The 22,269-nt window shown below is 41.2% G+C and overlaps 1 protein-coding gene across 9 annotated transcripts in view; it reads left to right on the top strand.

Moving 5' to 3' along the window:
• Positions 1–20,178, top strand: part of ANKRD12 (ankyrin repeat domain 12) — a 132,126-nt gene extending 111,948 nt beyond the window's left edge. For 4 of the 9 annotated variants that reach the window (XM_029066411.1, XM_039912137.1, XM_039912138.1 and 1 more), the window contains 4 exons: positions 5,613–5,711; positions 10,943–11,101; positions 17,965–18,060; positions 18,872–20,178. In XM_029066411.1, the coding sequence (XP_028922244.1) occupies positions 5,613–5,711; positions 10,943–11,101; positions 17,965–18,060; positions 18,872–19,057 (540 nt within the window). In that variant the 3' untranslated portion in view covers positions 19,058–20,178. Of the gene's footprint in view, positions 1–4,087; positions 4,180–5,612; positions 5,712–10,942; positions 11,102–17,964; positions 18,061–18,871 lie in introns of those variants that run through there. The other 5 variants (XM_029066412.1, XM_029066410.1, XR_005660041.1 and 2 more) reach the window with 3 other exon arrangements.
• Positions 20,179–22,269: the final 2,091 nt, after the last annotated feature.

The raw sequence follows: 22,269 nt of genomic DNA, 5'->3' as shown, positions 1-22,269 counted from the left end.
TGATATGGAGGTGGATGGGCAACCACTGGAGGTTCTTGAGGAGAGGGAAAACATGGCCTGAACATTTTTGTCGAAAAATGATCAGGGCAGAAGACTGAAGTATGGACTGGAGTAGGGAGGGACAGAGGCAGGGAGGTCAGCAAGGAGGTTGATTGAGTAATCAAGGCGGGAGGGAATAAATGCTTGGACTAGTGTGGTCGCGGTTTGGAGGGAGAGGAAAGGACAGGTTTTAGCAATGTTGTGGATTGATTATGTGGGTTGGATGAGAGAGAGGAGTCAAGAATAACACCAAGGTTACAGGCTAGAGAGACAGAAAGGATAGTGTTGTCTCAAGTGATGGAAAAGTCAGGAGGACATGGTTTTGGGTGGGAAAGTAAAGAATTTGATTTGCACATGTTAAATTGGAGGTGATGGCAGAACCTCCAAGTAGAGATGTCTTGAAGGTGGGAGGAAATGGGAATCTGCAGAAAAGGTTAGAGAAAGGCTGGAGTTGTAGATTTGGGAATGATCTGCAAAGTTGAAGCCATAGGAGTAAATTAGGTCTCCATGTTAGTAGGTGTAGATGGAAAATAGAAGAGGATCCAGAATGAAACTTGAGGGACAGCCACATTTAGGAGTGAGTGGCTGAAGAGGAACCTGTGAAAGAGACTGAGACTGAGAGGCCAGAGAGATAGGAGGAGGACCAGGAGAGGATAGTGTCAGTAAAGCCAAGGTTGAATAATGTTTCCAGAAGGGAGTGGTCGACAATATCGAAGGCAGCTGAGGGCTCTAGGAAGATTAGAATGGAGAAGAGACTATTGGATTGGCAAGAAGGAGATCATTTGTGACCTTCGAGAGGGCAGTTTCTGTGGAGTGAAGGGAACAGAAGCCAGAGAAATTTGGAGGAGAGGAACTTGAGATGGCAGGCGTAGACAACTCGCTCAAGGAGTTTGGAGAGGAGTGGTAGGAGGGAGATGGGGCGATAACTGGAGAGAGTCGTGGAGTCAAGGGAGGGCTTTTTTAGGATAGGGGAGACATGAGAATGTTTGAAAGCAGTGGTGGAAGAAGCAGCTGGAGAGTGTTCTACTTCTCTGCCTAAGTGGAATGATCCACTGATGTTTGGGGTTTTTTTTAGTTAATGGAGAATTTGAAAGGGCACTCACTTTCCTACAAGATGCAGTACTGAATTTATGGAGTAGTGACTGACACTTTCATGACTGGAGTCATTCCAATTCCATTTCTTAGGAGTTTTCATTCACCTCCCCTCCTGAAAGGAAACAGGCAATAACATCAAGATGAGGTTTTTCACTGTGACCAATTTTAAATAAATGACATTATCCAAATATGGAAGCAAGGTCAATATCTGGTTTCTATGCATTTTTAAAAACCATTACAATGAAGAATTTTATAAAACCAATTTTCAGAAACAAGCATAAAGAGTCAATGCTTTGAAATCAGTAAAAGCTTACTTAGTGAGGCATATTACGAGAGGTGCAGATGTCTTTTAGCCAACGACACTTTTTTTTCTTGAAATGTCTGTCACCTTATTATAGAAATGGACTATCCTGCCTTTCTCTCGTAGCTTCTTCTCCCACTGCACTCCAACTTGCACTATTCATTTCTTTCAAGATAAACTTACTCACTCTTCCTAGGTCTTGTCTCTGCTGACAACAGTATCTTGTGATACTGAACCCTACCCTCTGCCTGGAACTCCCTCCTCCTTCGTGGCCATCAGGCCACCATTCCCCCCATGTTGAAAGTCCTCCTTTGATTAATTTCTCATTTCTCCACCATTCCCCCGTTCCCCCTACCTTCTACCACTTCAGCATCTACCCACTTTAAATCCCCTCAACTACCATGTTAGCAATTTGCCCCTCCAAAATCAGTGCCCCCCTAACCCATTGCATTTATATACTCTACAACTTCCTCCTGTCTGTGATATGTAATATGTCTCCTCCTTTTCCCCTGGTAGATTGTTAAAATCCTTGAGGGTGTGGATCATGCCTACGAATTCTCCCAGGAACTTAGTAGAGCACTCTATGTACACTAAGCACTCAATAAATCTATTGATCGATTGAAGCAACTGGTGTTTACAGGAAGTTGGGTGGAATAGGAAGAGGAATTAAGACAATACTGAATAGTATAGTCGGGTTCAGAAGAAGTAGGGGAGGTGTGGGTGTGCTTGAGACAAATAGGAATGAACCATCAGAGTGAACAGTTGAAGAATGTAAGAGAGGGAGGAAGAGTGGGTTCAAGTGTTTTAAGAAGGTGAGAAGGGATGGGGTCAGAGGAACAAGTGAAGTGGAAGATTTGGGGAGCAGGTGGGTGATTTATTGAGCGGTGATGATGAGAGAGTGGGTTTAGGAGGGAGTGGGAGATTTGAGGGGGATGTTTGGGGGAGTTCACACCTGATGGTTTTTCTCTTTTTTTTTTTTTTTTCAGCAAAATGGCCAGACCTTCAGGTGTGGAAGAGTGGGTTGGGTGGGGCATTAGGGTTTTCAGGAAGGAGTTGATCTAAAAATTTGAGGGGGCAATGGGCAGAGTTTATGAATGGAGTCATTATTGTACATTAAGAAGGTTCTAATGAAATTCACTTGTTTGTATTGTTGTCCTTTCCCAATTTTCTAAATGATGTCCTCATAGCATTAGTATGGGAACTAGTTAGTATGGTTAATAATACTAATTAGTATGGTTCCCTTTGGGAACCACTACTGTAGAGGTAACAGCAGTGAGCGAGCAGATCGAAAAAGGGTTTGGATGGGGAGGTCGTTTTGGATGGTGACTGGAAAGATAGTTGGCTACAGAGAAGGTAAAGTCATTCAGATGGAAAGGTTCAGAAATAAGATTCAAAAATAATCCAGAAAAAAAACATGACACTTGGTAGTTTTTTGCTCTGCAGATCCCCACTGGGCAACAGAAGGGATCCGATAGGAAGCATCCCCTAGACTGTATGTATATGCACAAAAAAAAACCAGAATTAAATTGAGAAGCTAGTTAAGTTGGTGAGTGGCTATCCAGAAAGCTGATGTTGTTCAGCAGAGCAGTAGGTTGGAATTAATCAATCAGTTTCTGCTTGCTCTCCAGTGAAACTATGCAGAATATTGTAATTGTGTACTTAGGCAATGTAATGTCATATAACATTCTTTCTTCGGAATCACAGAAACCACTGAAAATCAGGGGATTAGTTCTTATGGTTCATTTCGTTTATAAATTTTAAAATAATGCCAATTTGAATATAGTATTTTTTTTCTTCAACGGCTTCCCTGTCCCCAAAACTCCTTCCATTTTTCGTTTGACGTCCATAGTCTCTTCATGTCCCTGACAGCTGCTCTTGAAAATACTGCTGCTGCTGTTACTGCTGGAATGATCTAAGTGCTGAGCTGCTAAGAAAGGCTCACGCCTTGCCTTCCAGGTCTCCACAACTATTATTCAGTCAGTCATATTTATTGAGAGCTTACTTTACTGAGTGCAGAGTATTCTACTAAGCATTTGGGAGAGTACAATATAACAACAAAAAGACACATCCCCTGCCCACAATGAACTTAAAGTCTAATGGGGGAGACAGGCATTAATATAAACTACAGATATGTACATAAGTGCCATGGGGCTGAGAGGGGGGATTAATAAAGGGAGCGAGTCACGGCAAGCAGGAGAAGAGGAAAGGAGAGCTTAGTCAGGAAAGGCCTCTTGGAGGGGATGTGCCTTCAGTAAGAGTTTAAAGGCAGGAGAGAGTCATTGTCTATCAGATATGAAGAGGGAGGATGATCCAGGCCAGAGGCAGAACGTGAGTGAGTGGTCCACTACTAGATAGATGAGATTGGGGTATAGAGAGCATGTTAGCACCAGAGGAGCGAAGTGTGCAGGATGGGTTGTAGTAGGAGAGTAACTAGGTGAGGTAGGGGCAAGGTGACTGAGTGCTTTAAAGCCAAAGGTTTGTTTCTGTTTGATGCAGAGAAGGATGGGTTTCCCAAAATTGCCTCAAACAGACCCACTTGTTGGGTTCAGGATGGCTTACTAGTCCACTGGGCTCAAATCAACTTTGCATCATTCAGATTGCCCTTTTTGCATTCCTCTGAAATTGTAAATGATCTCCACTTTTTTTCTTCAGGTTTCATTGTTCTCTTGAGGCTTTCAGCCATAGACAGCTTGACTATTGCAGGAGATTTCTCACATTAAAACTTTAAAGCACTTCCTGAAAAGGTGGCTGGTTCTTTACTTTTCTCTATTCTGTCTTTTCCCCAAATTAACTTTGTGCTAAATTTGGTTGAATTTGGCTTATTCGTTCATTCATTTAATCATATTTATTGAGTGCTTACTGTGTGCAGAGCACTGTACTGAGCACTTGGGAGACTACAATACAACAATAAACAGTAACATTCCCTGCCCTCAGTGATCTTATAGTCTAGAGGCGAGGAGATAGACATGAATACAAATAAATAAAATCACAGATATGTATATAAGTTTTGTTGAGCTGAGAGGAGAGAAGAGCAAAGGGAACAAGTCAGGATGACACAAAAAGGAGTGGGAGATGAGAAAAAGTGGGGCTTAGTCTGAGAAGACCTCTTGGAGGAGATGTCTTCAATGAGGCTTTGAAGAGGGGCAGAGTAATTGTCTGTTGAATTTGAGAAGGGAGGGCATTCCGGGACAGAGGCAGAAAGTGGGCTAGGGGTTGGCTTATTCAACCTTGTCTTTGGGGCTGTACCACTGTGTATTACAGAGTTTAGACAATATATGTATTAATGAATTCATAAATTTTGAAATTGATTAGCGAAGATTTCACTGGGTAGAAAAGTCACTTAATGAGCTCAAGTTTCAGATTCTGTAAAATGGGGATAAAAAATTTACCTAAAAACTTTAAAGCTGATATTAGCTTGACGTGACATAAAGCCATTTCAGTATTACAGAAAGAGGTTCTGAGTCACGCCTTAAAAGAATTTCAACAAGAGATTTTTTTTTTTAATTGGTGGCTTTTCTATTTTTACTTTCTTTTCAAAAATGAATTACCTGTGACTTAGGTGAACATTAGTGAAGACTGAATGCCAAGGAATGGTTGTAATCAATGCTTTCCTTCATAAAAATGTACATTGGAAGCTGTAAGCGAAAAAAGGGCAAAATTATAAATGTCAGCACTTGCTGGTAGGATATTTAAAACTCATTTACACCTTAGCTGAGCATGTGTGATCAGCAGAAAGAGGGAGAAGGAGCGGAGAAGAGCAGGCTGACATATTTTGGGCTTCCAGCCTCAAGTCAGAGTTTAGAGGGAAACAAGTAGTCAACCGTACTTATTGAGCACTTACTGTGTGCAGAGCACAGTACTAAGTGCTTGGGAGAGTACAGTATAACAATAAACAAACATATTCCCTGCCCACAGTGAGCTTCCAGTCTACCGACTAGCAGAACCAAGAGGGAGGGCAAAGGAGCCTAGAGTAGCCAAAAGGCTAGGAGAAAGCAGGCTGAAGGGATGAATGATAGTGGGAAGAGAAAAAAGTCACCGGAGAAAGAAAGCGTGGTTATAGACAGAGCCTTCCTTGTAAATCTGTGGAGTTTCACTTCACATCTATTGAAAATTATAAAAAAATCCTATACTTTTAGTAGATGCATAGTCTCAAATTTGTAAAATTCTTTTTTCTTAGATCACACCGCCTCCTTCATTATCAGATCAACTGAAAGAACTTTTTCGGCAACAGGAAGTTGTAAGGATGAAACTACGTTTGCAGCACAGTATCGAAAGGGTAAGGTTTGCTTTGGATTGTCCCATTTAAAAGTATTTATCAGCCAAATGCCTTTTATATGGAAGCTGGTCTGAGAAGTAAATTTCTAGATTACTGGATTAAGCTGTCAGTTGCAAATACAGGCTACACAACTTTTGTTGAAAATAGCAGATCCATTTAAATACTTGACCTAAGTATCTGAAAATAATCTGTCTAAACAGGTGTAACTAAGGAAACCCCGTGGCTTGGTCTTTACTCTTCAACCAGTGGTGTCTGTTGAACGCTTACCATGTGCAGAGCACTACACTAAGCTCTTGAGAGAGTACAGTGCAACTGAGTTGGTAGACACGTTCCCTCCCCACAACGAGCTTAGTTGATTCTGTTGTAAATGGGAAGCAGCCTAATGGAAAGAGCCTGGTCCTGGCAGCCAAAGGACCTGGATTCTAATTTCAACTGTGCCACTTGTCCACTGTGACCTTGGGCAAGTCACTTAACTTCTCTGGGCCTTAGTTTCCTCAGCTGCAGAATGGAGACTCAGAACCTGTTCTCCCTACTTCTTATAATAATGTTGTTTTTTGTTAAGCGCTTACTATGTGCCAAGCACTGTTCTAAGCGCTGGGGTAGACACAAGGTAATCAGATTGTGGCTCAGTGGAAAGCGCATGGGCTTAGGAGTCAGAGGTCATGGGTTCAAATCCCGGCTCGGCCACTTGTCAGCTGTGTGACTTTGAGCAAGTCACTTCACTTCTCGGTGCCTCAGTTACCTCATCTGTAAAATGGGGATTAAGACTGTGAGCCCCACGTGGGACAACCTGATTCCCCTCTGTCTCCCCCAGCGCTTAGAACAGTGCTGGGCACATAGTAAGCGCTTAACAAATACCCACGTTAGATTGTCCCACGTAGGGCTCACAGTCTTCATTTCCATTTTACAGATGAGGTAACTGAGGCACAGAGAAGTGAAGTGACTTGCCCAAAGTCACACAGCTGACAAGTGGCAGAGCCAGGACTAGAACTCATGACCTCTGACTCCCAAGCCCTGGTTTCTTCCCACTGTGAGCCTCATGTGGGACGACCTGATTACCCTCTATCTACCCCAGCGCTTAGAACAGTGCTCTGCACATAGTAAGCACTAAACAAATACCAACGTTATTATTAAAGGGGACCCATAGACCGTGGCAGGCGGTGGGGAACCGGGCTTGCAATGCTCTCCCAGCTAGAGAGGGAGGTCTCCTCCCAATGCAGCCCGGTGGCAGTAGCTAAAGATGGGACTTGAAATAATAATAATGCTGGTACTCGTTAAGCGCTTACTATGTACCGAGCACTGTTCTAAGCCCTGGGGGTGGGGGGTGATACAAGGTGATCAGGTTGCCCCATGTGGGGCTCACAGTCTTCATCCCCATTTTCCAGATGAGGTCACTGAGGCACAGAGAAGTGAAGCAACCTGCCCAAAGTCACACAGCTGACAAGTGGCGGAGCTGGGATTAGAACCCACGACCTCTGACTCCCAAGCCCGCGCTCTTTCCACTGAGCCACGCTGCTTAACGATGGTGGTAGAATGGTGTTTTTATGATGATGGAGGTGGCTGCAGTGCTCCATTGGATTCTTCCTGCCGCTGCCAAGATCCCTGCTTCCTCAAATCCAGAGGACAGGGAATGTGTCTGTTTACAGTTGTATTGTACTCTCCCAAGTGTTCGGTGCAGTGCCCTGCACACAGTAAGCGCTCAAGAAATAATTATGGTATTTATTCAGCACACACTTTGTGTCAGGCACCATTCTAAGCGCTGGGGTGGATACAAGCAGTCCCTTCTCCCACGTGGGGCTCACAGTCTCAACCCCAATATGACAGTTGAGGTGACTGAGGCGAGACAAGTGAAGCGACCTGCCCAAGTTCACATAGCAGACGTGGCAGAGCTGGGATTAGAACCCATGACCTTCTGACTCCCAGGCCCGTGTGCTCTCCATTACACCGTGCTGCTTCTCTTAAATACACGTAAGTATTTGTTCTCATAAATAAATACCCTCACTGACTGACTAACTGAAGCCAGCAGGTGATCACGTTTGTCTTCCCCACACCTGCGCCATGTCTTTAAATTGCTCTGCTGCACTCTCACCTCCCGGTCACCACTCCTCCACCTGCACCCTTCAGTGACAACTGGGGCAGGGGCTGGTGGTGGAGCCAGGCGGGCACTGCTCCCTGGCCTGGGCCCATAGTGGCACCACTGTCTCCCAAAGGACTGGAACAGTGACACGCTGCAGAAGGCCGTGGCAAGTGAAAGGCAAGCCATAGAGTAGATGCTACCTAGCTTTGCCCCTGCTCCTGTGCAGCAAGTGAAAAAGAGCTGGAGTTTGACCAAATACTCATTCGCCAGGTACTTGAGGGGTGATTTATTTTATTTTTTTCACAATATTTGTTAAGCACTTACTATGTGCCAGGCACTATACTAAGCACTGGGGTAGGTGCAAGCTAATCAGGTTGGACACAGTCCCTGTCCCACATGGGGCTCACGGTCTGCATCCCTATTTTCCAGAAGAGGGAACTGAGGCACAGAGAAGTGAAGTGATTTCTCGAAGGTCACATAGTAGACGAGTGGAGGAGCCAGGATTAGAACCCAGGTCCTTCTGACTGCCAGGCCTGTAATCTATCCAGCAGGCCACACTATGTCTTTCATTATAAAAAGGATGCGAGAAAGTTCTCAATTTCCACAAAGACAGACAAGAAGAAATAAGCTTGGTTAGGCAAGAAGAATTTAATTAGCCATAAAGAAGAATCTGATTATTGGGAACATTCAAAACCAGAATTTGGTTACCGGGGGGGTTTAGGAATCTCTGTCCCAGGAGGCCTATAAAGATAAGATCACAACCTATCTTGGACAGGTAGACCTCTCTGGAAGGCTGGGCTGAAATAGCTTACTCTTTCTAAGCAGACTTTGATGACTAAAATTCATGGATTGGAAACTCTGAGAAGTCCAACACACCGTCAGTTTTATCTGATCGTTTGATTTGGGGAGTCATTGTCAGTGTTTTTCAATTGAAGTAAGAAAAGAAAGCAATTGAAGTACTGTTCAAGCACTTCTCCTTTAATGGGAAACAGCATGGCCTAACAGAAAAAGCTTGGGCCTTAGAGTCAGATCTGCCTTCTAATTCTGCCTCTGCCACTTGTCTCCAATGTGACTTAAGGCAAGTCACAACTGCTCTTATTTGTTCATATTAATGTCTGTCTTTCCTTCTAGACTGTAAGCTCGTTATGGGCAGGGAACTTATCTGCTAATTCTGTTGTATTGTACTTTCCCCAGCACATAGTACAGTGCTCTGTCCATAGTAAGCACTCAATAAATAACGATCGATTTATGGTTCTGGGCCTCAGTTACCTGTAAAACAGGGGTTAAATCTTTTTCCTCTGACTTAGAGTGTGAACCCCAAGTAGGACACAGACTGTGTCCAACATGAAATAGTGCCTGGCACATAGTAAGCACATAACAAATATCATTAAAAACAAATGTGAGGTTTGTGTTCCAGCAGAACTTTAGATAAGATTAGACCGTACTGAAGTGCTCGCACCCTGACCGATGGTGCATGCTGACACAAAAACATTTCCTTGGCATTGTATTCTTTCCAGAGAGATGCACATTGTCAGAAAAACATTCCCTCATTTCTCAAGAGTGTTCTATCTAAAATGTAAAGTGGAAATACACATTATAGCAGAACTAATTGTAGAGACCGCCATTCAATGTAGACCAGTTGACATTGGGGTTTTTTGATTCAGAATAAGGAAGGCAGTAAAGGCAGAAGGATAAAGGTCAGCCTGTAGGACAGGAGAGGTTGAGCATATCCAGCCCATCATAGTTCACCACCCCCGCCATAGCCAGGTAGTGGCAATCTTATGAATGAAATAGAATACAAAATATTTCCCAACCCACCCTTCATTTGGGTGGCTCACAGGATAAAACCAGGGAAACCAGCCTTTCTTATTTCATCAGGCCAAGGAATAAGTGGCCATTTATAAGCTGAATTGTAGTGTAAGTTCCCTAAATTTACATTTTTCCAGAATGTCTTCCTGTGTACAGACTCCAGAAGGTCTATCCAATCAGTAGGGATAATTCAACATCTGAAAGGTTGTTTGAGCCTTTTTAATGGTATTTAAGTGCTTACTATGTATCAAACACTGTTCTAAGCACTGACACTGTTCTAAATTTGTTAGTGCCTGTAGTCCTGCTGATTCCACTATCTGGATTATGATACATTTCGATTCCTCTTAAGGGGATCATTGCCGCATGTAAATCCCAAGCGCTTAGTAAAGTGCTCTGCACCCAAGAAGCGCTCAATAAATACAACTGAATGAATAAATAACCCCGGGTGTCATGATAATGGATTGAAGAAGTTATTGCTCACACAAAATGCTTGACTGTCATGTCCTTTTGGCTACCTCTGTGCAGCCTCATGTCACTAGGTGATCTGCAGCTGCAAGACCACCCAGCCGATGAGGGGACAGCCGCACCAAACGCTCTGCCTTAACTTCTTGATTTTCCATTCCGATTTCCTTCCCAGCTGCTTTTCTACCCAAGCTTTGGTATTTCTTGAACCTGCCTTTCTTTTAGGTGGCTCACCACCTTTAAAATTTTGTTTTAAAATTTTCAGTGGCTCCCGTTTGGGAAGCGGACTATGCTTGGTGTATTTGAGGAAGCTTTCAGTAGAAAGTCTTGTGATAAGTGGTATGCAGTGGGCTTTAGACATGAAAATTAGTATTTCAGTTTGTTCATCATTTTCTCTTTGTCCTCATTTCATAAAAATTTTTTAAAGGTTAGCACCATATTCTCTTGCCGTAGAAATCACTCTGCCTTTCCATGGCTAATTATTTTAAGAACAAAAACCACAGGGTGTCGTCTCCTTTTAGGCATTTATATGCTATTTATAATAGCGATGGTATTTGTTAAGCGCTTACTATGTGGCACTGTTCTAAGCACTGGGGTCGATACAAGCTACTCAGGTTGGACAGAGTCCCTGTCCCACGTGGGACTCACAGTCGTAATCCCCATTTACAGATGAGGTAACTGACGCACAGAGAAGTGAAGTGACTTGCCCAAGGTCACACAGAGCCAAGATTAGAACCCGGGTTCTTCTGACTCCCAGACCCATGCTTTTATCCACTAGGCCACCAAAATGCGAAGGAGCAGTACAGACTTTTCAGCTGCGAAAATAAATCTGGAGCAAATTTTAAAGAAGTCATTTAACAAAAGTCTTTTTTTCTCCAACCAGGAAAAGCTTATTGTATCCAATGAACAGGAGGTTCTGCGGGTCCATTATCGAGCTGCACGAACATTAGCAAATCAGACCCTGCCATTCAGTGCCTGTACTGTTCTGCTGGATGCAGAAGTGTATAATGTGCCACTGGAGTCCCAGGTAAAAAGTTTATTGGTACGTTCAGACATACTTATGAATTACTTTGTTGTTGTTTCTTATCAACTGCTGATATACAGTGAGAGTTAGATTTAAATCCAACTGCAGTTGTAGCCCAGGGAGAAAATTTTAGCCTTATCAGAGAGAAATGTAGAATCCCATTTTCGATATTGCTTTTAGGCCACCTTCAGTTTTTCATGCCCATCCCATTGTTAATGACCAGTCGTGAACTCCCTTCGAAATCCAGGTTTATTCAGTAACCCCTTATATTGCCAAAGGGCCCATATTATTGCTTTTCCCCAAAGTGTCTATTTTGTTCAGGATCCCAGTTCTCTCCCCCTATTCTTCGTTCCTTGCCCTCTGTACTAGGTGGACACAGTTTCAGCCACCCTGAGAAAAAAGGAATTGTGAATTCTGTTGGGCCAAAATGGTGAACGTGGGTCATGATCCCATTTGGGATTCCATTTTTAAGAACACAGTGCTTTCTAAATGATTTGTGTGATATTTTAATTATGTAGTCTCCAAATAATTAAAAACTATAGTAACAAAGGTCAAAATTAGTTAGCTTTACTCTAGAGAGAACCAATATTCGACTGCATAGATTGGAAGTCCACACTGTCATCTGTGGTTGTTCAGAGGTTTGCATCATATTGCCCTTCTGAGACTGGTAATTATTTGCAGTTTTTAAGGTATTTCTTGTTCGTTGTAATGATATTTCCCAACGAGAAATATCAACGAGAGACTCCATCGATATCGTCATCATCATCTTCACCACTTTATCTAAATAAATTATTTCCACTTATTAAGTGACTTCCTGGTACTGAGCATGTGGGGGAATATAACCAGGGGAGAATTAAACACAGGGGCTCACATCTAAGAATTAGGTGGGGAAGGAACCCAAAAGGAACTGCCAGTGAAAATTACAGACTTGGTTAGCGAATAATTTGAACTACTGTAATAATGTTGGTATTTGTTAAGCGCTTACTATGTGCCGAGCACTGTTCTAAGCGCTGGGGTAGACACAGGGGAATCAGGTTGTCCCACTTGGGGCTCACAATCTTAATCCCCATTTTACAGATGAGGTAACTGAGGCACCGAGAAGTTAAGTGACTTGCCCAAAGTCACACAGCTGACAAGTGGCCGAGCAGGGATTCGAACCCATGACCTCTGACTCCAAAGCCCGTGCTCTTTCCACTGAGCCACGCTGCTTCTCTAGTGTAGTCATACTGTTATTTTACATATGCAGGACCTTTGTTCACTTTTCTAAAATGGGAATGAAAGAGGAAATGTTCCCAGAACACCTATTTTATTCAATAAAACGATTCTTGCCTGTAGACATTAACGCTTTTAAGACCCAGGAACATAAATAGATTCATTTTATTTAGTTAGTTTCTAATCCATTTCCATTTCTTTGTCTTTGCTTCAGAGAAGTGCTTTCATGCCTAATGTTTCTTTTCCTGTTTGTTCTTTTTTTTTGTATTTTTGTAACTTGTTCCATAAGTCATGCTCTATTTTTGGATGCCAAAAACTTAATACGGTAGAGCCCAGCATGGGCATGTGTTAGGCGTTTCCAAATGGAATGTTTTCTTGCCAAAGACTCCCAGTTCATCCGGCTCATGGCAAGATGAGACGTTCACCGTCTTGAAATGGCCTTCATAATTAGAACAAAATTGAAGTGGGTTTGTGCACAGGGGTTGGAGGTTCAGTGTTTAGTGGTACATTGCCCAAATTGACCTTTTGTATTTAAAATAACCAAGTGTAGCCACTAAGTGGTTGTCTGTCTAGCATCACTTGTCCCTGAAAAAGTTAGCACAGCCAAAGTCAGTGAAACTGCCAGTCTCTAATCTTGATTAAAATGAAAAAGAAAAACTCATTCTTGGGTTGATTTTATTTGTAAATTGAGTTTGCTGCTTCTGTGAATCTAAATATACCTAGAGAAAAATATCATTGAATCATAGACTTCATTTGTTTATTTGTAATTGATATGTAACCTGCTTCGAAATTCGTGGTGGTGGTGTTCTTTGCATACAGTAGGAGCAATAGTATTTAGTAAGGACTTTGTGCAGAGAACTGCTCTAAGAACTGGGAAAATTTATGTGGGAATAAGACATGGATAATTTACAATTCTTAGAAGTTGTCATTTTCCACTTGCAATTGAATGTTTTTTAAAAGTGGCAGTCTGAAATGGTTATAGTTCACTTCAAAGCCATTTTAGGACTGCTTTTGGCCATAGCAATATGCCCCAAACAGTCCTAATACTAATTGGAACATCTGACACCCTCATGGTAAAATGAAAAGCCATCTGAATTTGAACGTTTCAACGTTACAGAGGTAAATTTAAAAGGATGTATTTGTTATCGACCTATACTTGTCAGTGCAAAGAATACCTCTCGGAAAAGCAAATATAAATAGAATACAATAGCATCGCAAAAATCTTCTAAAAGGAGCACAAAAGAATACATTTTAAAGCAAGCCAAATATATGTAATTGCATAATTTACCATAGATATACCCTCAGCTCTCCTATAGTGCAGCGGCTAAGTAGGGGACCTATTGAGTGTCCCACATTAGAGAAAACTCCTATTATGGTAAAATGGGCCTTGAGTAGCACCTTTCTAGAACGCACAACCATCACTTATTCCAACAAGCCATCAAATTATATTCACCAAGACAAGTGTCATGAGAAGATTGGCCCCTACTTCCCTAACAGCATCCTATCCAAAACACATAGTAGAAATAATAAGAAGAATTAGAGCATTTGTTAAATCGCATACTGTATGCCAGGCACTGTACTAAGCACTGGGGTGGATACAAGCACATCTAGTTGGACACGGTCCCTGTCCCTCGTGGGGCTCACGGTCTCAATGCCCCTTTTGCAAATGAGGTCACTGAGGCACAGAAAAGTGAAGTGACTTGCCCAAGGTCACAGCAGCAGACAGGTGGTGGAATCGGGATTAGAACCCCATTACCTTCTGAGTCCCAGGCCCGTGCTCTAGTCACTAGGCCAAGCCGGTACCCCAACACGTCATGAGAGAACTTAATGTTCAGAAAAACTGTAAATGAAATCTGATTTCTGGATTCCCTGTTTGGCAGGCACCCTAACTTAATTATATCACTTCCACGGGATTAAATCACTAGTTGAGCTCCTGCTAAATCATCATTCGTGGGTACTCCAAATCAACTGGTAAAATTTCCGCAGGTTCCAGACTTCGGGAACGTTTGCCTGTCCATGTAGAAGAATAATAAAGATGTCAACATGTCCCGTTACTATTGCCAATAGATTTCTGGGGTGCCTTTGTATGAATGTCTGCGACAAAGACTGCCATACTGTTTCAGGAGTACCTGAAGGTACAATTCTTTAAAATGGACAACCATGAGAAGCAGTGTAGCCTAGTGAATAGAGCATGGGCTTAAAAGTCAGAAGCACCTGGGTTCTAATCCTGACTCCACTACCTGTCTGCTGTGTGGTCTTAGGCAAGCTACTTAACTTCTGTGTGCCTCAAATTACCTCATCTGAAAAATGGGGATTAAGGCTGTAAAACCATAAACCCTTTGTGGGACAAAGTGTCCAACCCAATTATTTTGTTTCTACCCCAGCACTTAGTACAGTGCCTGGCACATAGTAAGCGCTTACAACTACCATTTTAAAAAATTTATTAAAACCACTCTTCATGGTCCAAAGCTTACTCTAACTTGTCTGTGTAGTGGAGTGTCTTCAAGACATATTGCTGCCAAATCTTAATTTTCAGTTCCATTCAGGTTTTAGTTTGACTCTCCTTAGAAAAAATAAAGGAATGTGCCAATTCTTTTGGCAACAGTTGGTCACCCATTCCAAAAGGAAGCCATATTTACAGTTCCCTGAATCAGTTATTAAAATAAGGAGTAGAATATAACTATAATAATTTACAATAGATTTGACTCCAAACATCATTGTCCAGCTAAAGTCCAGGGCAGTGAAAAATAAAGTAGGTATATTTTATTGCGTGCAGGGCACTGTACTAAGCGCTTGGTAGAGTACAGTATGACAGAGTTGGTAGACACATTCCCTGCCCTCAGCGAGCTAAAATTATGAAGTCTCTAGACTAAGCTCATTGTGGACAGGGATGACCTCTCTAGACTGAAAGCTCATTGTGGAAAGGGAACTTGTCTCCCAGCTCTGTTTGACTCTCCCAAGCACTTAGTACAGTGCTCTGCACACAGTAAGCACTCAATAAATACCAATGCTGATGATGAAGTCTAAATGGAATGATTTAATGCAAGTTTAGTATCCCAGGAAATGTTAAGCTAAAAACATTTGAACTTATCATGTACATTTAGCGGTGGATTATGAAGAAGCACAGAGTGGCATCAAGCGTAGAGTCGCTCAGACTACTCATTACATGCTGAATAAAGTATCTGCTTAAAAGGAAACAGCAATAATTGGAAGACTATTTGGCAAATAGCATTTTTTTTTGTGCCGTATTCTTAGATTTTCGGTGTCTGAAATTTCTTTTCTTTTCTCTGCCTCATTTTTCTTCTAAAAACAGTACCCTTTTCAGAATAACAGAATATAAATAAGCCATATCCCCAGTGCTTAGAAAAGTTCTTGACATACCAGTAAGCGCCTAACATACCAGTATTATTATTATTATTGTTGGCACAGCACAGGTAAGTATACTCTTGAAAGAACTTTTTCTGCCAAAAAATCGTCACAGAGTTCCAATTTAATGGGGCAAACCTAACCTTAAGTGGACTCCCCCCAAGAAGGTCAACCTACTTGTAATGGCGTAATTACCATAGATAGACCTTCAGTTATCAATCAATTAGTCGATTTGAGTGCTTACTATGTGCAGGGCACTGTACTAAGACCTGGGGATAATACAGCACAATATAACAGACACATTCCCTGCCCACACTGAGTTTACAGTCTAGCAGAGGAGACAGATAGCAATACAACAAACAAATAAATGATGGATATGTACCTAATCTCGGTTCACCTAAAGTGCAGAGGCTAAGTAGGGGTCTCCTCCTATCCTGATCCAACCAGGGCCAGCTTCAGACACTTGGGCCTGCAACTTAATTCGGACCACTTCTCAAACCCGGTTAAGCCTGCAAAATTCAATAAATGCAGGGCTCTATGGGGAGCCAGATGGGGAAAGATTTAAAAAAAAAAAATTCCAAAATTTAAAAATTCCAAGAAATCTACTTCTTGTTAAAAAAATTAAAAGATGCTTGTGGGCCAAGGTCATGTCCTTTACTTTTATTGTCCTCTCCCAAATCCCCAGTTGAGTGTTTTGCACAAAGGAGAAACAAGTAACTATTACTGAAAGAATGAGTAAATGGAAGGAAAAAAAGGTTTTACATGGAAACAGTGATCGAAGGAGGATTCTGATGGGGTAATATTACAGCAGAGAACAGGAAAACTCCATTGTATCCCAACACAAAAAACATCACAATATATCTACAGTAGGACTAAAACATTATGGGGGGGGTGTAGGTATTTTCCAGAAATTTCAGTGCAAGCATATTGCAGGTGCAAGCAGAATTTCCCCAGCAAATGTGTAAGAATTTCTCCAGCAATGTGTAACAACCCAGTTGATTTTGAAAAAAAAATAAGCAATCACTCTCCTTGAAGTCTCAAGCACTAAAAATAGCTTTCTGTTATGGGGAGGAGTTTAGCTTATGCAGAAATAATGGGCCATCTTAATTGTCCCAAACAGTGGGAGTGAAGGAAGGGGATAATTTAGACCTTCCCCAATCCCAAAACCCCATTTCAGCAGATTCATCTAGCAGGAACTTTTGAGATTTTATTTAAAATTGATTTTGTTTATGACTGTGTCCTGGAACTCTCTCCTTATGCAGATCTCTCTCTAGAAACGTTCAAAGTCTTCCTAAAATCCAACCTTATCCAACAAGCCTTTCCTGATTTGTTTCTGCACCATAAATCCAATAAGCTCATCAGCCATCTCTAGCATTTAATGAACTCTTTTATACCCCATCCTCAGCATTTGTATATGCATGTTATTCAGTTATACATTCACCTGTTTATTTTGGCTACTTTGTAAATGTTTTTACATCTTCTTTCTCAGAATTTAAGCAGGGACTGTCAATTGTTTAATTTGTACTTTCCAAGCACCTTGCACCCAGTGGATTTTCACTACCGAAGGATCTTTATTAAATTCCCATATGCCCATTCATTCTTTTCCCCAGATATAAAATAATTTGGCACAAAAATTTGAAGTTTCCCAAAACTGACAGAACCTTAGATATACTTTTTTGGTGGAAGGTTGGAGGCTCTTTCCTTGAAAATGGCTTTGGCAGGTATAAAGAGCTGCAGATATAGGGTTTTTTTGTAAGCTATTTAAGTCCTGGAAAATGAAGATTATTGTTATTAGTGTAAAGGTACTTGTTAAGTTCTTCTGATGTGCCAAGCATTGTAGTAAGCACTTGGGTAGATATTCGATAATTAGCTTGAACAACAGTACCCGTCCCACATGGGGCTCACAGTCTAAGTAGGAGGGAAAACAGGCATTGAATCTCCATTTTCCACATGAGGGAACCGAGGTATAGGGAAGTTAAGTGACTTGTCCAAGGTCACACAGCAGGAAAGTGGTGGAGCTGGGCTTTGCACCCAGGTCCTCTGACTCCCCAGCCTGCTGTCTTTCCATGAAGCCCACAAATCAAATACAAACCAAAGGGAGCAAAATGATTTGTGCAGTGATATCTTTGTTTTTAACTTTCCTTTTTTGTTCGTCCTGGGTGCTCAAGAAATATCTCTGGCTGAATGATCATTTATCTTGCCCCCAATTTTCTGATCAATATTTGTATAAGCCAGAGAGCACTAGTAGGAGGTTAACTTGTTTGAAATATGAATTTAACTATTTCTAATGGTTTTTCTTTTAGGTCGATGACAGTAAAACATCTGTGAGGGATCGATTTAATGCAAGGCAGTTCATGTCTTGGTTACAAGATGTTGATGATAAGTTTGATAAATTAAAGGTATGTCTCAAAGAATCTACCCAGTTTACAAGGCAGAAAACACAGTTGCCAGAATAAACCTTTCTGAGAACAGTTATGGCCTATCTTAGTCCAAACCCTTACGAGAGAGATAAGAGATTCAGGAACCCCAGGAATCCTTTGGCTGCCCTTGAGGAGGTATAAGGTTAAGGCTTGTTTTTTTGGTGGGTTTTTTTTTCAGTTTCATCATCCAATTAGCTGAGATGCAGCAGTAAACTCGCAGCCTGCTGAAACATTTAAATGTCTCCCCACCATTTGCTCCAACTTATGCACTGGCAAAAATAAAATGACAAGAAAATCTAACGTGCATTGCTAAAGATATGTCCAGAGAACTAGTTGATGGGAGATTTTTGAATGTTATTTAAAAGTATGTCTTCATTTTTAATGGTTTTAATAGATATGGTCACCTAAACTTTCTCTGGAGGGTAATTTGAAATGTGTGTTCATAAAAGGAATGAAATTGCCCACCTGGTTGTACAGTTTTACCTAAAGGAGCCTGCAGATGGATTCAGTTGAAGAGCATCAGTCAGAGGGGTTTGAGTATTCGCTGTGTGTGTAGAGCACTGGTCTAAGCCTTTAGTAGAGTAAATAGGCATGCTCTCCAACCTCCAGGAACTTACCCTGTGAAATAAGAGAGTGCAGCAATAAAGTAGGAAAGTGCAACTGCTCTTCATTTAAAGTTCCCCCATTAAGAAGTAGCGCTTGCAATGTACCAAGTTCCACCTGGATTTGAAAGCACCCATTTTTCTCCCTGTCAAGTTTCACTGAACGATAAACCTCTTATTTTAAACAGACATGTCTTCTGATGAGACAGCAACATGAAGCAGCTGCTTTGAATGCCGTCCAGAGACTGGAGTGGCAGCTTAAACTTCAGGAGCTTGATCCTGCTACTTACAAATCAATCAGCATTTATGAAATTCAGGAATTTTACGTTCCTCTGGTTGAGGTTAATGATGACTTTGAATTAACACCTATATGATAGCTATCACTTCGTGATTATGTTTTCTATGAAGATCGTTCGATGGTCAAAGATTCACCTCTTTGGGTGGAGTGCTTAATAATGTGGAACATTGCCTTCTCTGCTGATCTGGGTTGACCAATTGTCTAATAGTGTTTTGTTAAAGTGGGTTGTTGTGCATACTATGACGTTTATGGATAAATGACATGAATTCATTGGGCTGCAGGACGCAGACACAATTTCCACGAACGACTTATTTATGTTCATGACAATTGAATGAAAAGATTTCAATTTGCTGATAGGATATGGCATTTAGTTTAAAAATAGTGAAATAGCTAATGGCGCAGGAAGCTGTTGGCGGGATAAATTAACAGCCACTGATATTTAAATATTTTATGAGTTTTATTAAAGTATGAATCATTAAAGTTAACAGTGGGACTCCCACAGATATCCTATGTAAAAAAAAAAAAACCTGTGGAAGAAAAACAATGAAGAAATAGATGATTGTCCAGCTTATTATATTTGTAAATTAACTGTACAGTTTTCTTTTTTGGAAAAGATGTATTATTGTCTTCATTTTAAAATAACTTATTTTACACATATTGTGCAAATGTAAATAGCCTTGTAATTACTGGTTGAAACCTGTACAAAGAAATGGATCTTTTTAATTGTAAAACCGTTTTGTCTAATGTTTTATTGGACCAAAGTTGTAGTTTTTATTCGATGTAGTGTGTTCACACTGGCAAGGTTTTTGAGTAAGGCATGTGTTTGGCTTAGCTTGTTTCATCATCATAACTGTTAAGATAGTGACTTAGCTGTAATGCATGCTTCACCCAATTCAGATCCTTACAGTAAATGATTCCTAAACTGTCGTTAAACCTGCAGGCCCACTGTTTCATCTTAGTCTGTTCTGGAATGCCTGTGACTTACTGTGTTGAAAATATTTTTACTTAAATTTAAAAGGTGGGGAAAAAATAACTTTCCTAATATTGTGTGGTCTCATAGTAGAGCCTATTTTTATCCCAACAAAATACCTTTGAATGAAAATTCTTAAATTGTAAATTGTCTATTTTAATATTTACGTATGAAGACGCCTGTAAATACATGTATATATGTTTAATAAATTTTATTGGTCATGTTAATTCATTGAAAAACTTTTTTATATTGATGAAATTAAATATTTTTTAAGCCTAATAATAGACTTTTCACTTTTAAAATATGGGGAATTTTTCCAAATAAAAAATTGACAATTTATGTAGCTTAAATGTAACTAAGTAAAACATTTTAGTATAATCAAACTTTCTGATCTCTTTGTTGCAGTTCCTATGAAAACCTGATTTGTATTTTGTGGTGTTTTTAACTCGGCCAGTAGTATTTATTGCACTCCTGCTGTGTGCAGAGCACTGTACTCCACACTTCAGAGAAGATGACAGAAGTAGAAGTAAAACACACGATCCCTGCAGTTAAGGAGATGAATGTGGGAGACAGGTAGACCCAGATGTTTTTGGATTGATTGAGTGATTAAGTTTAGAGAAAAAAGAGAGACAAAATTGCTTAGGATAAGAGAATGGAAAGGTAAATAAGTACATGGATAATAGAGTTGTTCATTTTTTAGAAGGTTTTTAAATCCTGATTTTATGATCGTCAATATGAGAAATACCTAAGTTTTGTCATGTTTTTATAAAAGGTAATATGAATCTCCCAGTATATAACATAGTCAAGGACATCTGTAATCTGAAATCTGTTTATTTTTTCAATATGCTACTTTTGGAGACAAATTCTAAGGAGAACTAGAGTAAGCCGAAAAGTGGTTGTAAGCATGAGGTGAAATTAACATCTGTTTATTGCTCTGTTGTATCATAAAACAACTGTAGGGTATATTGTTTTGTACTTTGGAAGAGGAAGACAAAATATTGTAGCTAGGGAGTAAAAAGATAAGAAATTCAGGGTTTTCGTAGGCCAAAAATAATTATACTCCAGAAAGAGAGAAAAGCAGTCAAGCAAACAATGGAATCTCTAACCTTTGCTATGGAACCTCTAACTGGAGAAAACAAAAGGTACAAAGATGGGACTGGTTTAGAGACTTTAAGCACATCCAAGTAAATTACTACTTGAGTCATTACACTGAACGAGGTGATACATTATAAAACCAGCTCTTCTTCCACCTCTAATGCCCTAACTGGGATCTCCCAATCAATTAGTCATATTTATTGAGGGCTTACTCTGTGCCAGGCGCTTTGATAGTATTGGACCAAAAAAACAGCTGTAGCAGCTCATGTGCTGGCCAGGTTCAGAATTGAGACAACTCCGGTAGGCACCAGGCCGACCTTGTCCATCCCAGTTTCATCCTCACCTATTTCAACTATGCCCTCTCATCCTTCCAGCAACGATACTTATCCATCCTTACTGATTCCCACGCTCATTGCCCGGGCCAGGTGTTTGAGACTTTGAATTCCCTCCTCAAACCCTCTGTCCCGCTACCCTCCCCATCTCTTGCCCTAATGATCTGGCCACACCGATAACATTGAAACCATCAGGCATGGTCTCCCTAAAATCTCCCCTATTCTTCTGCAGCCGTTTCTTCCTCTAGCACCAGCTTCGACTCTTCCATCCTTCCCACCGATACCTCGAGAGGAGATCTCTGGCCTCCTCTCAAATTCTGCCCCCTCCACCTGTGCTCCTGATCCCATTCCCTCTCACCTACCTTCTCATAGCAATTGCCACTCTTTTCTCTTCCCTGACGACCATCTTCAACCTCTCACTTTCCAATAGCTCCTTCCCTGCTGCTTTTGAGTATGCCCGTGTATTCCTACCCTTAAAAAAATCCACCCCCAACTCCACCGTACCCTCTAGTTATCACCCCATCTCCCTCCCTCCATTCCTCCCCACACTCCTTAAGCAAATCATCTACACTCACTGCCTCCGCTTCCTTTCCTACTCTCTCCTCGGCCCCCTGCAATCCGGCTTTCATCCTCCCCTCCACAGAAACAGCTCAATCGAAAGTCACCGGTGACCTTCTCGCCAAATCCAACTCTCACTACTCCATCCTAATCCTCCTTGACCTTTCTGTTGTCTTTGATGTCGCACCACCCCTTTCTGGAAACATATAACCTTACCTTGACTGACACTCTCCACTAGTTCTCCTTTCACTGACTGGTCCTTCTGTCTGTTTCACAGACTCCTCCTGTGCCTTCCATCATCTAGAGAAGCAGAGTGGCTCAATGGAAAGAGCC

The sequence above is a fragment of the Ornithorhynchus anatinus genome, chromosome 5, assembly GCF_004115215.2.
Source record: "Ornithorhynchus anatinus isolate Pmale09 chromosome 5, mOrnAna1.pri.v4, whole genome shotgun sequence".
NCBI classification, from domain to species: domain Eukaryota; kingdom Metazoa; phylum Chordata; class Mammalia; order Monotremata; family Ornithorhynchidae; genus Ornithorhynchus; species Ornithorhynchus anatinus.
The sequence above is the reverse complement of the archived record's forward strand: the minus strand, read 5'-3'. Positions and strand labels throughout refer to the sequence as shown.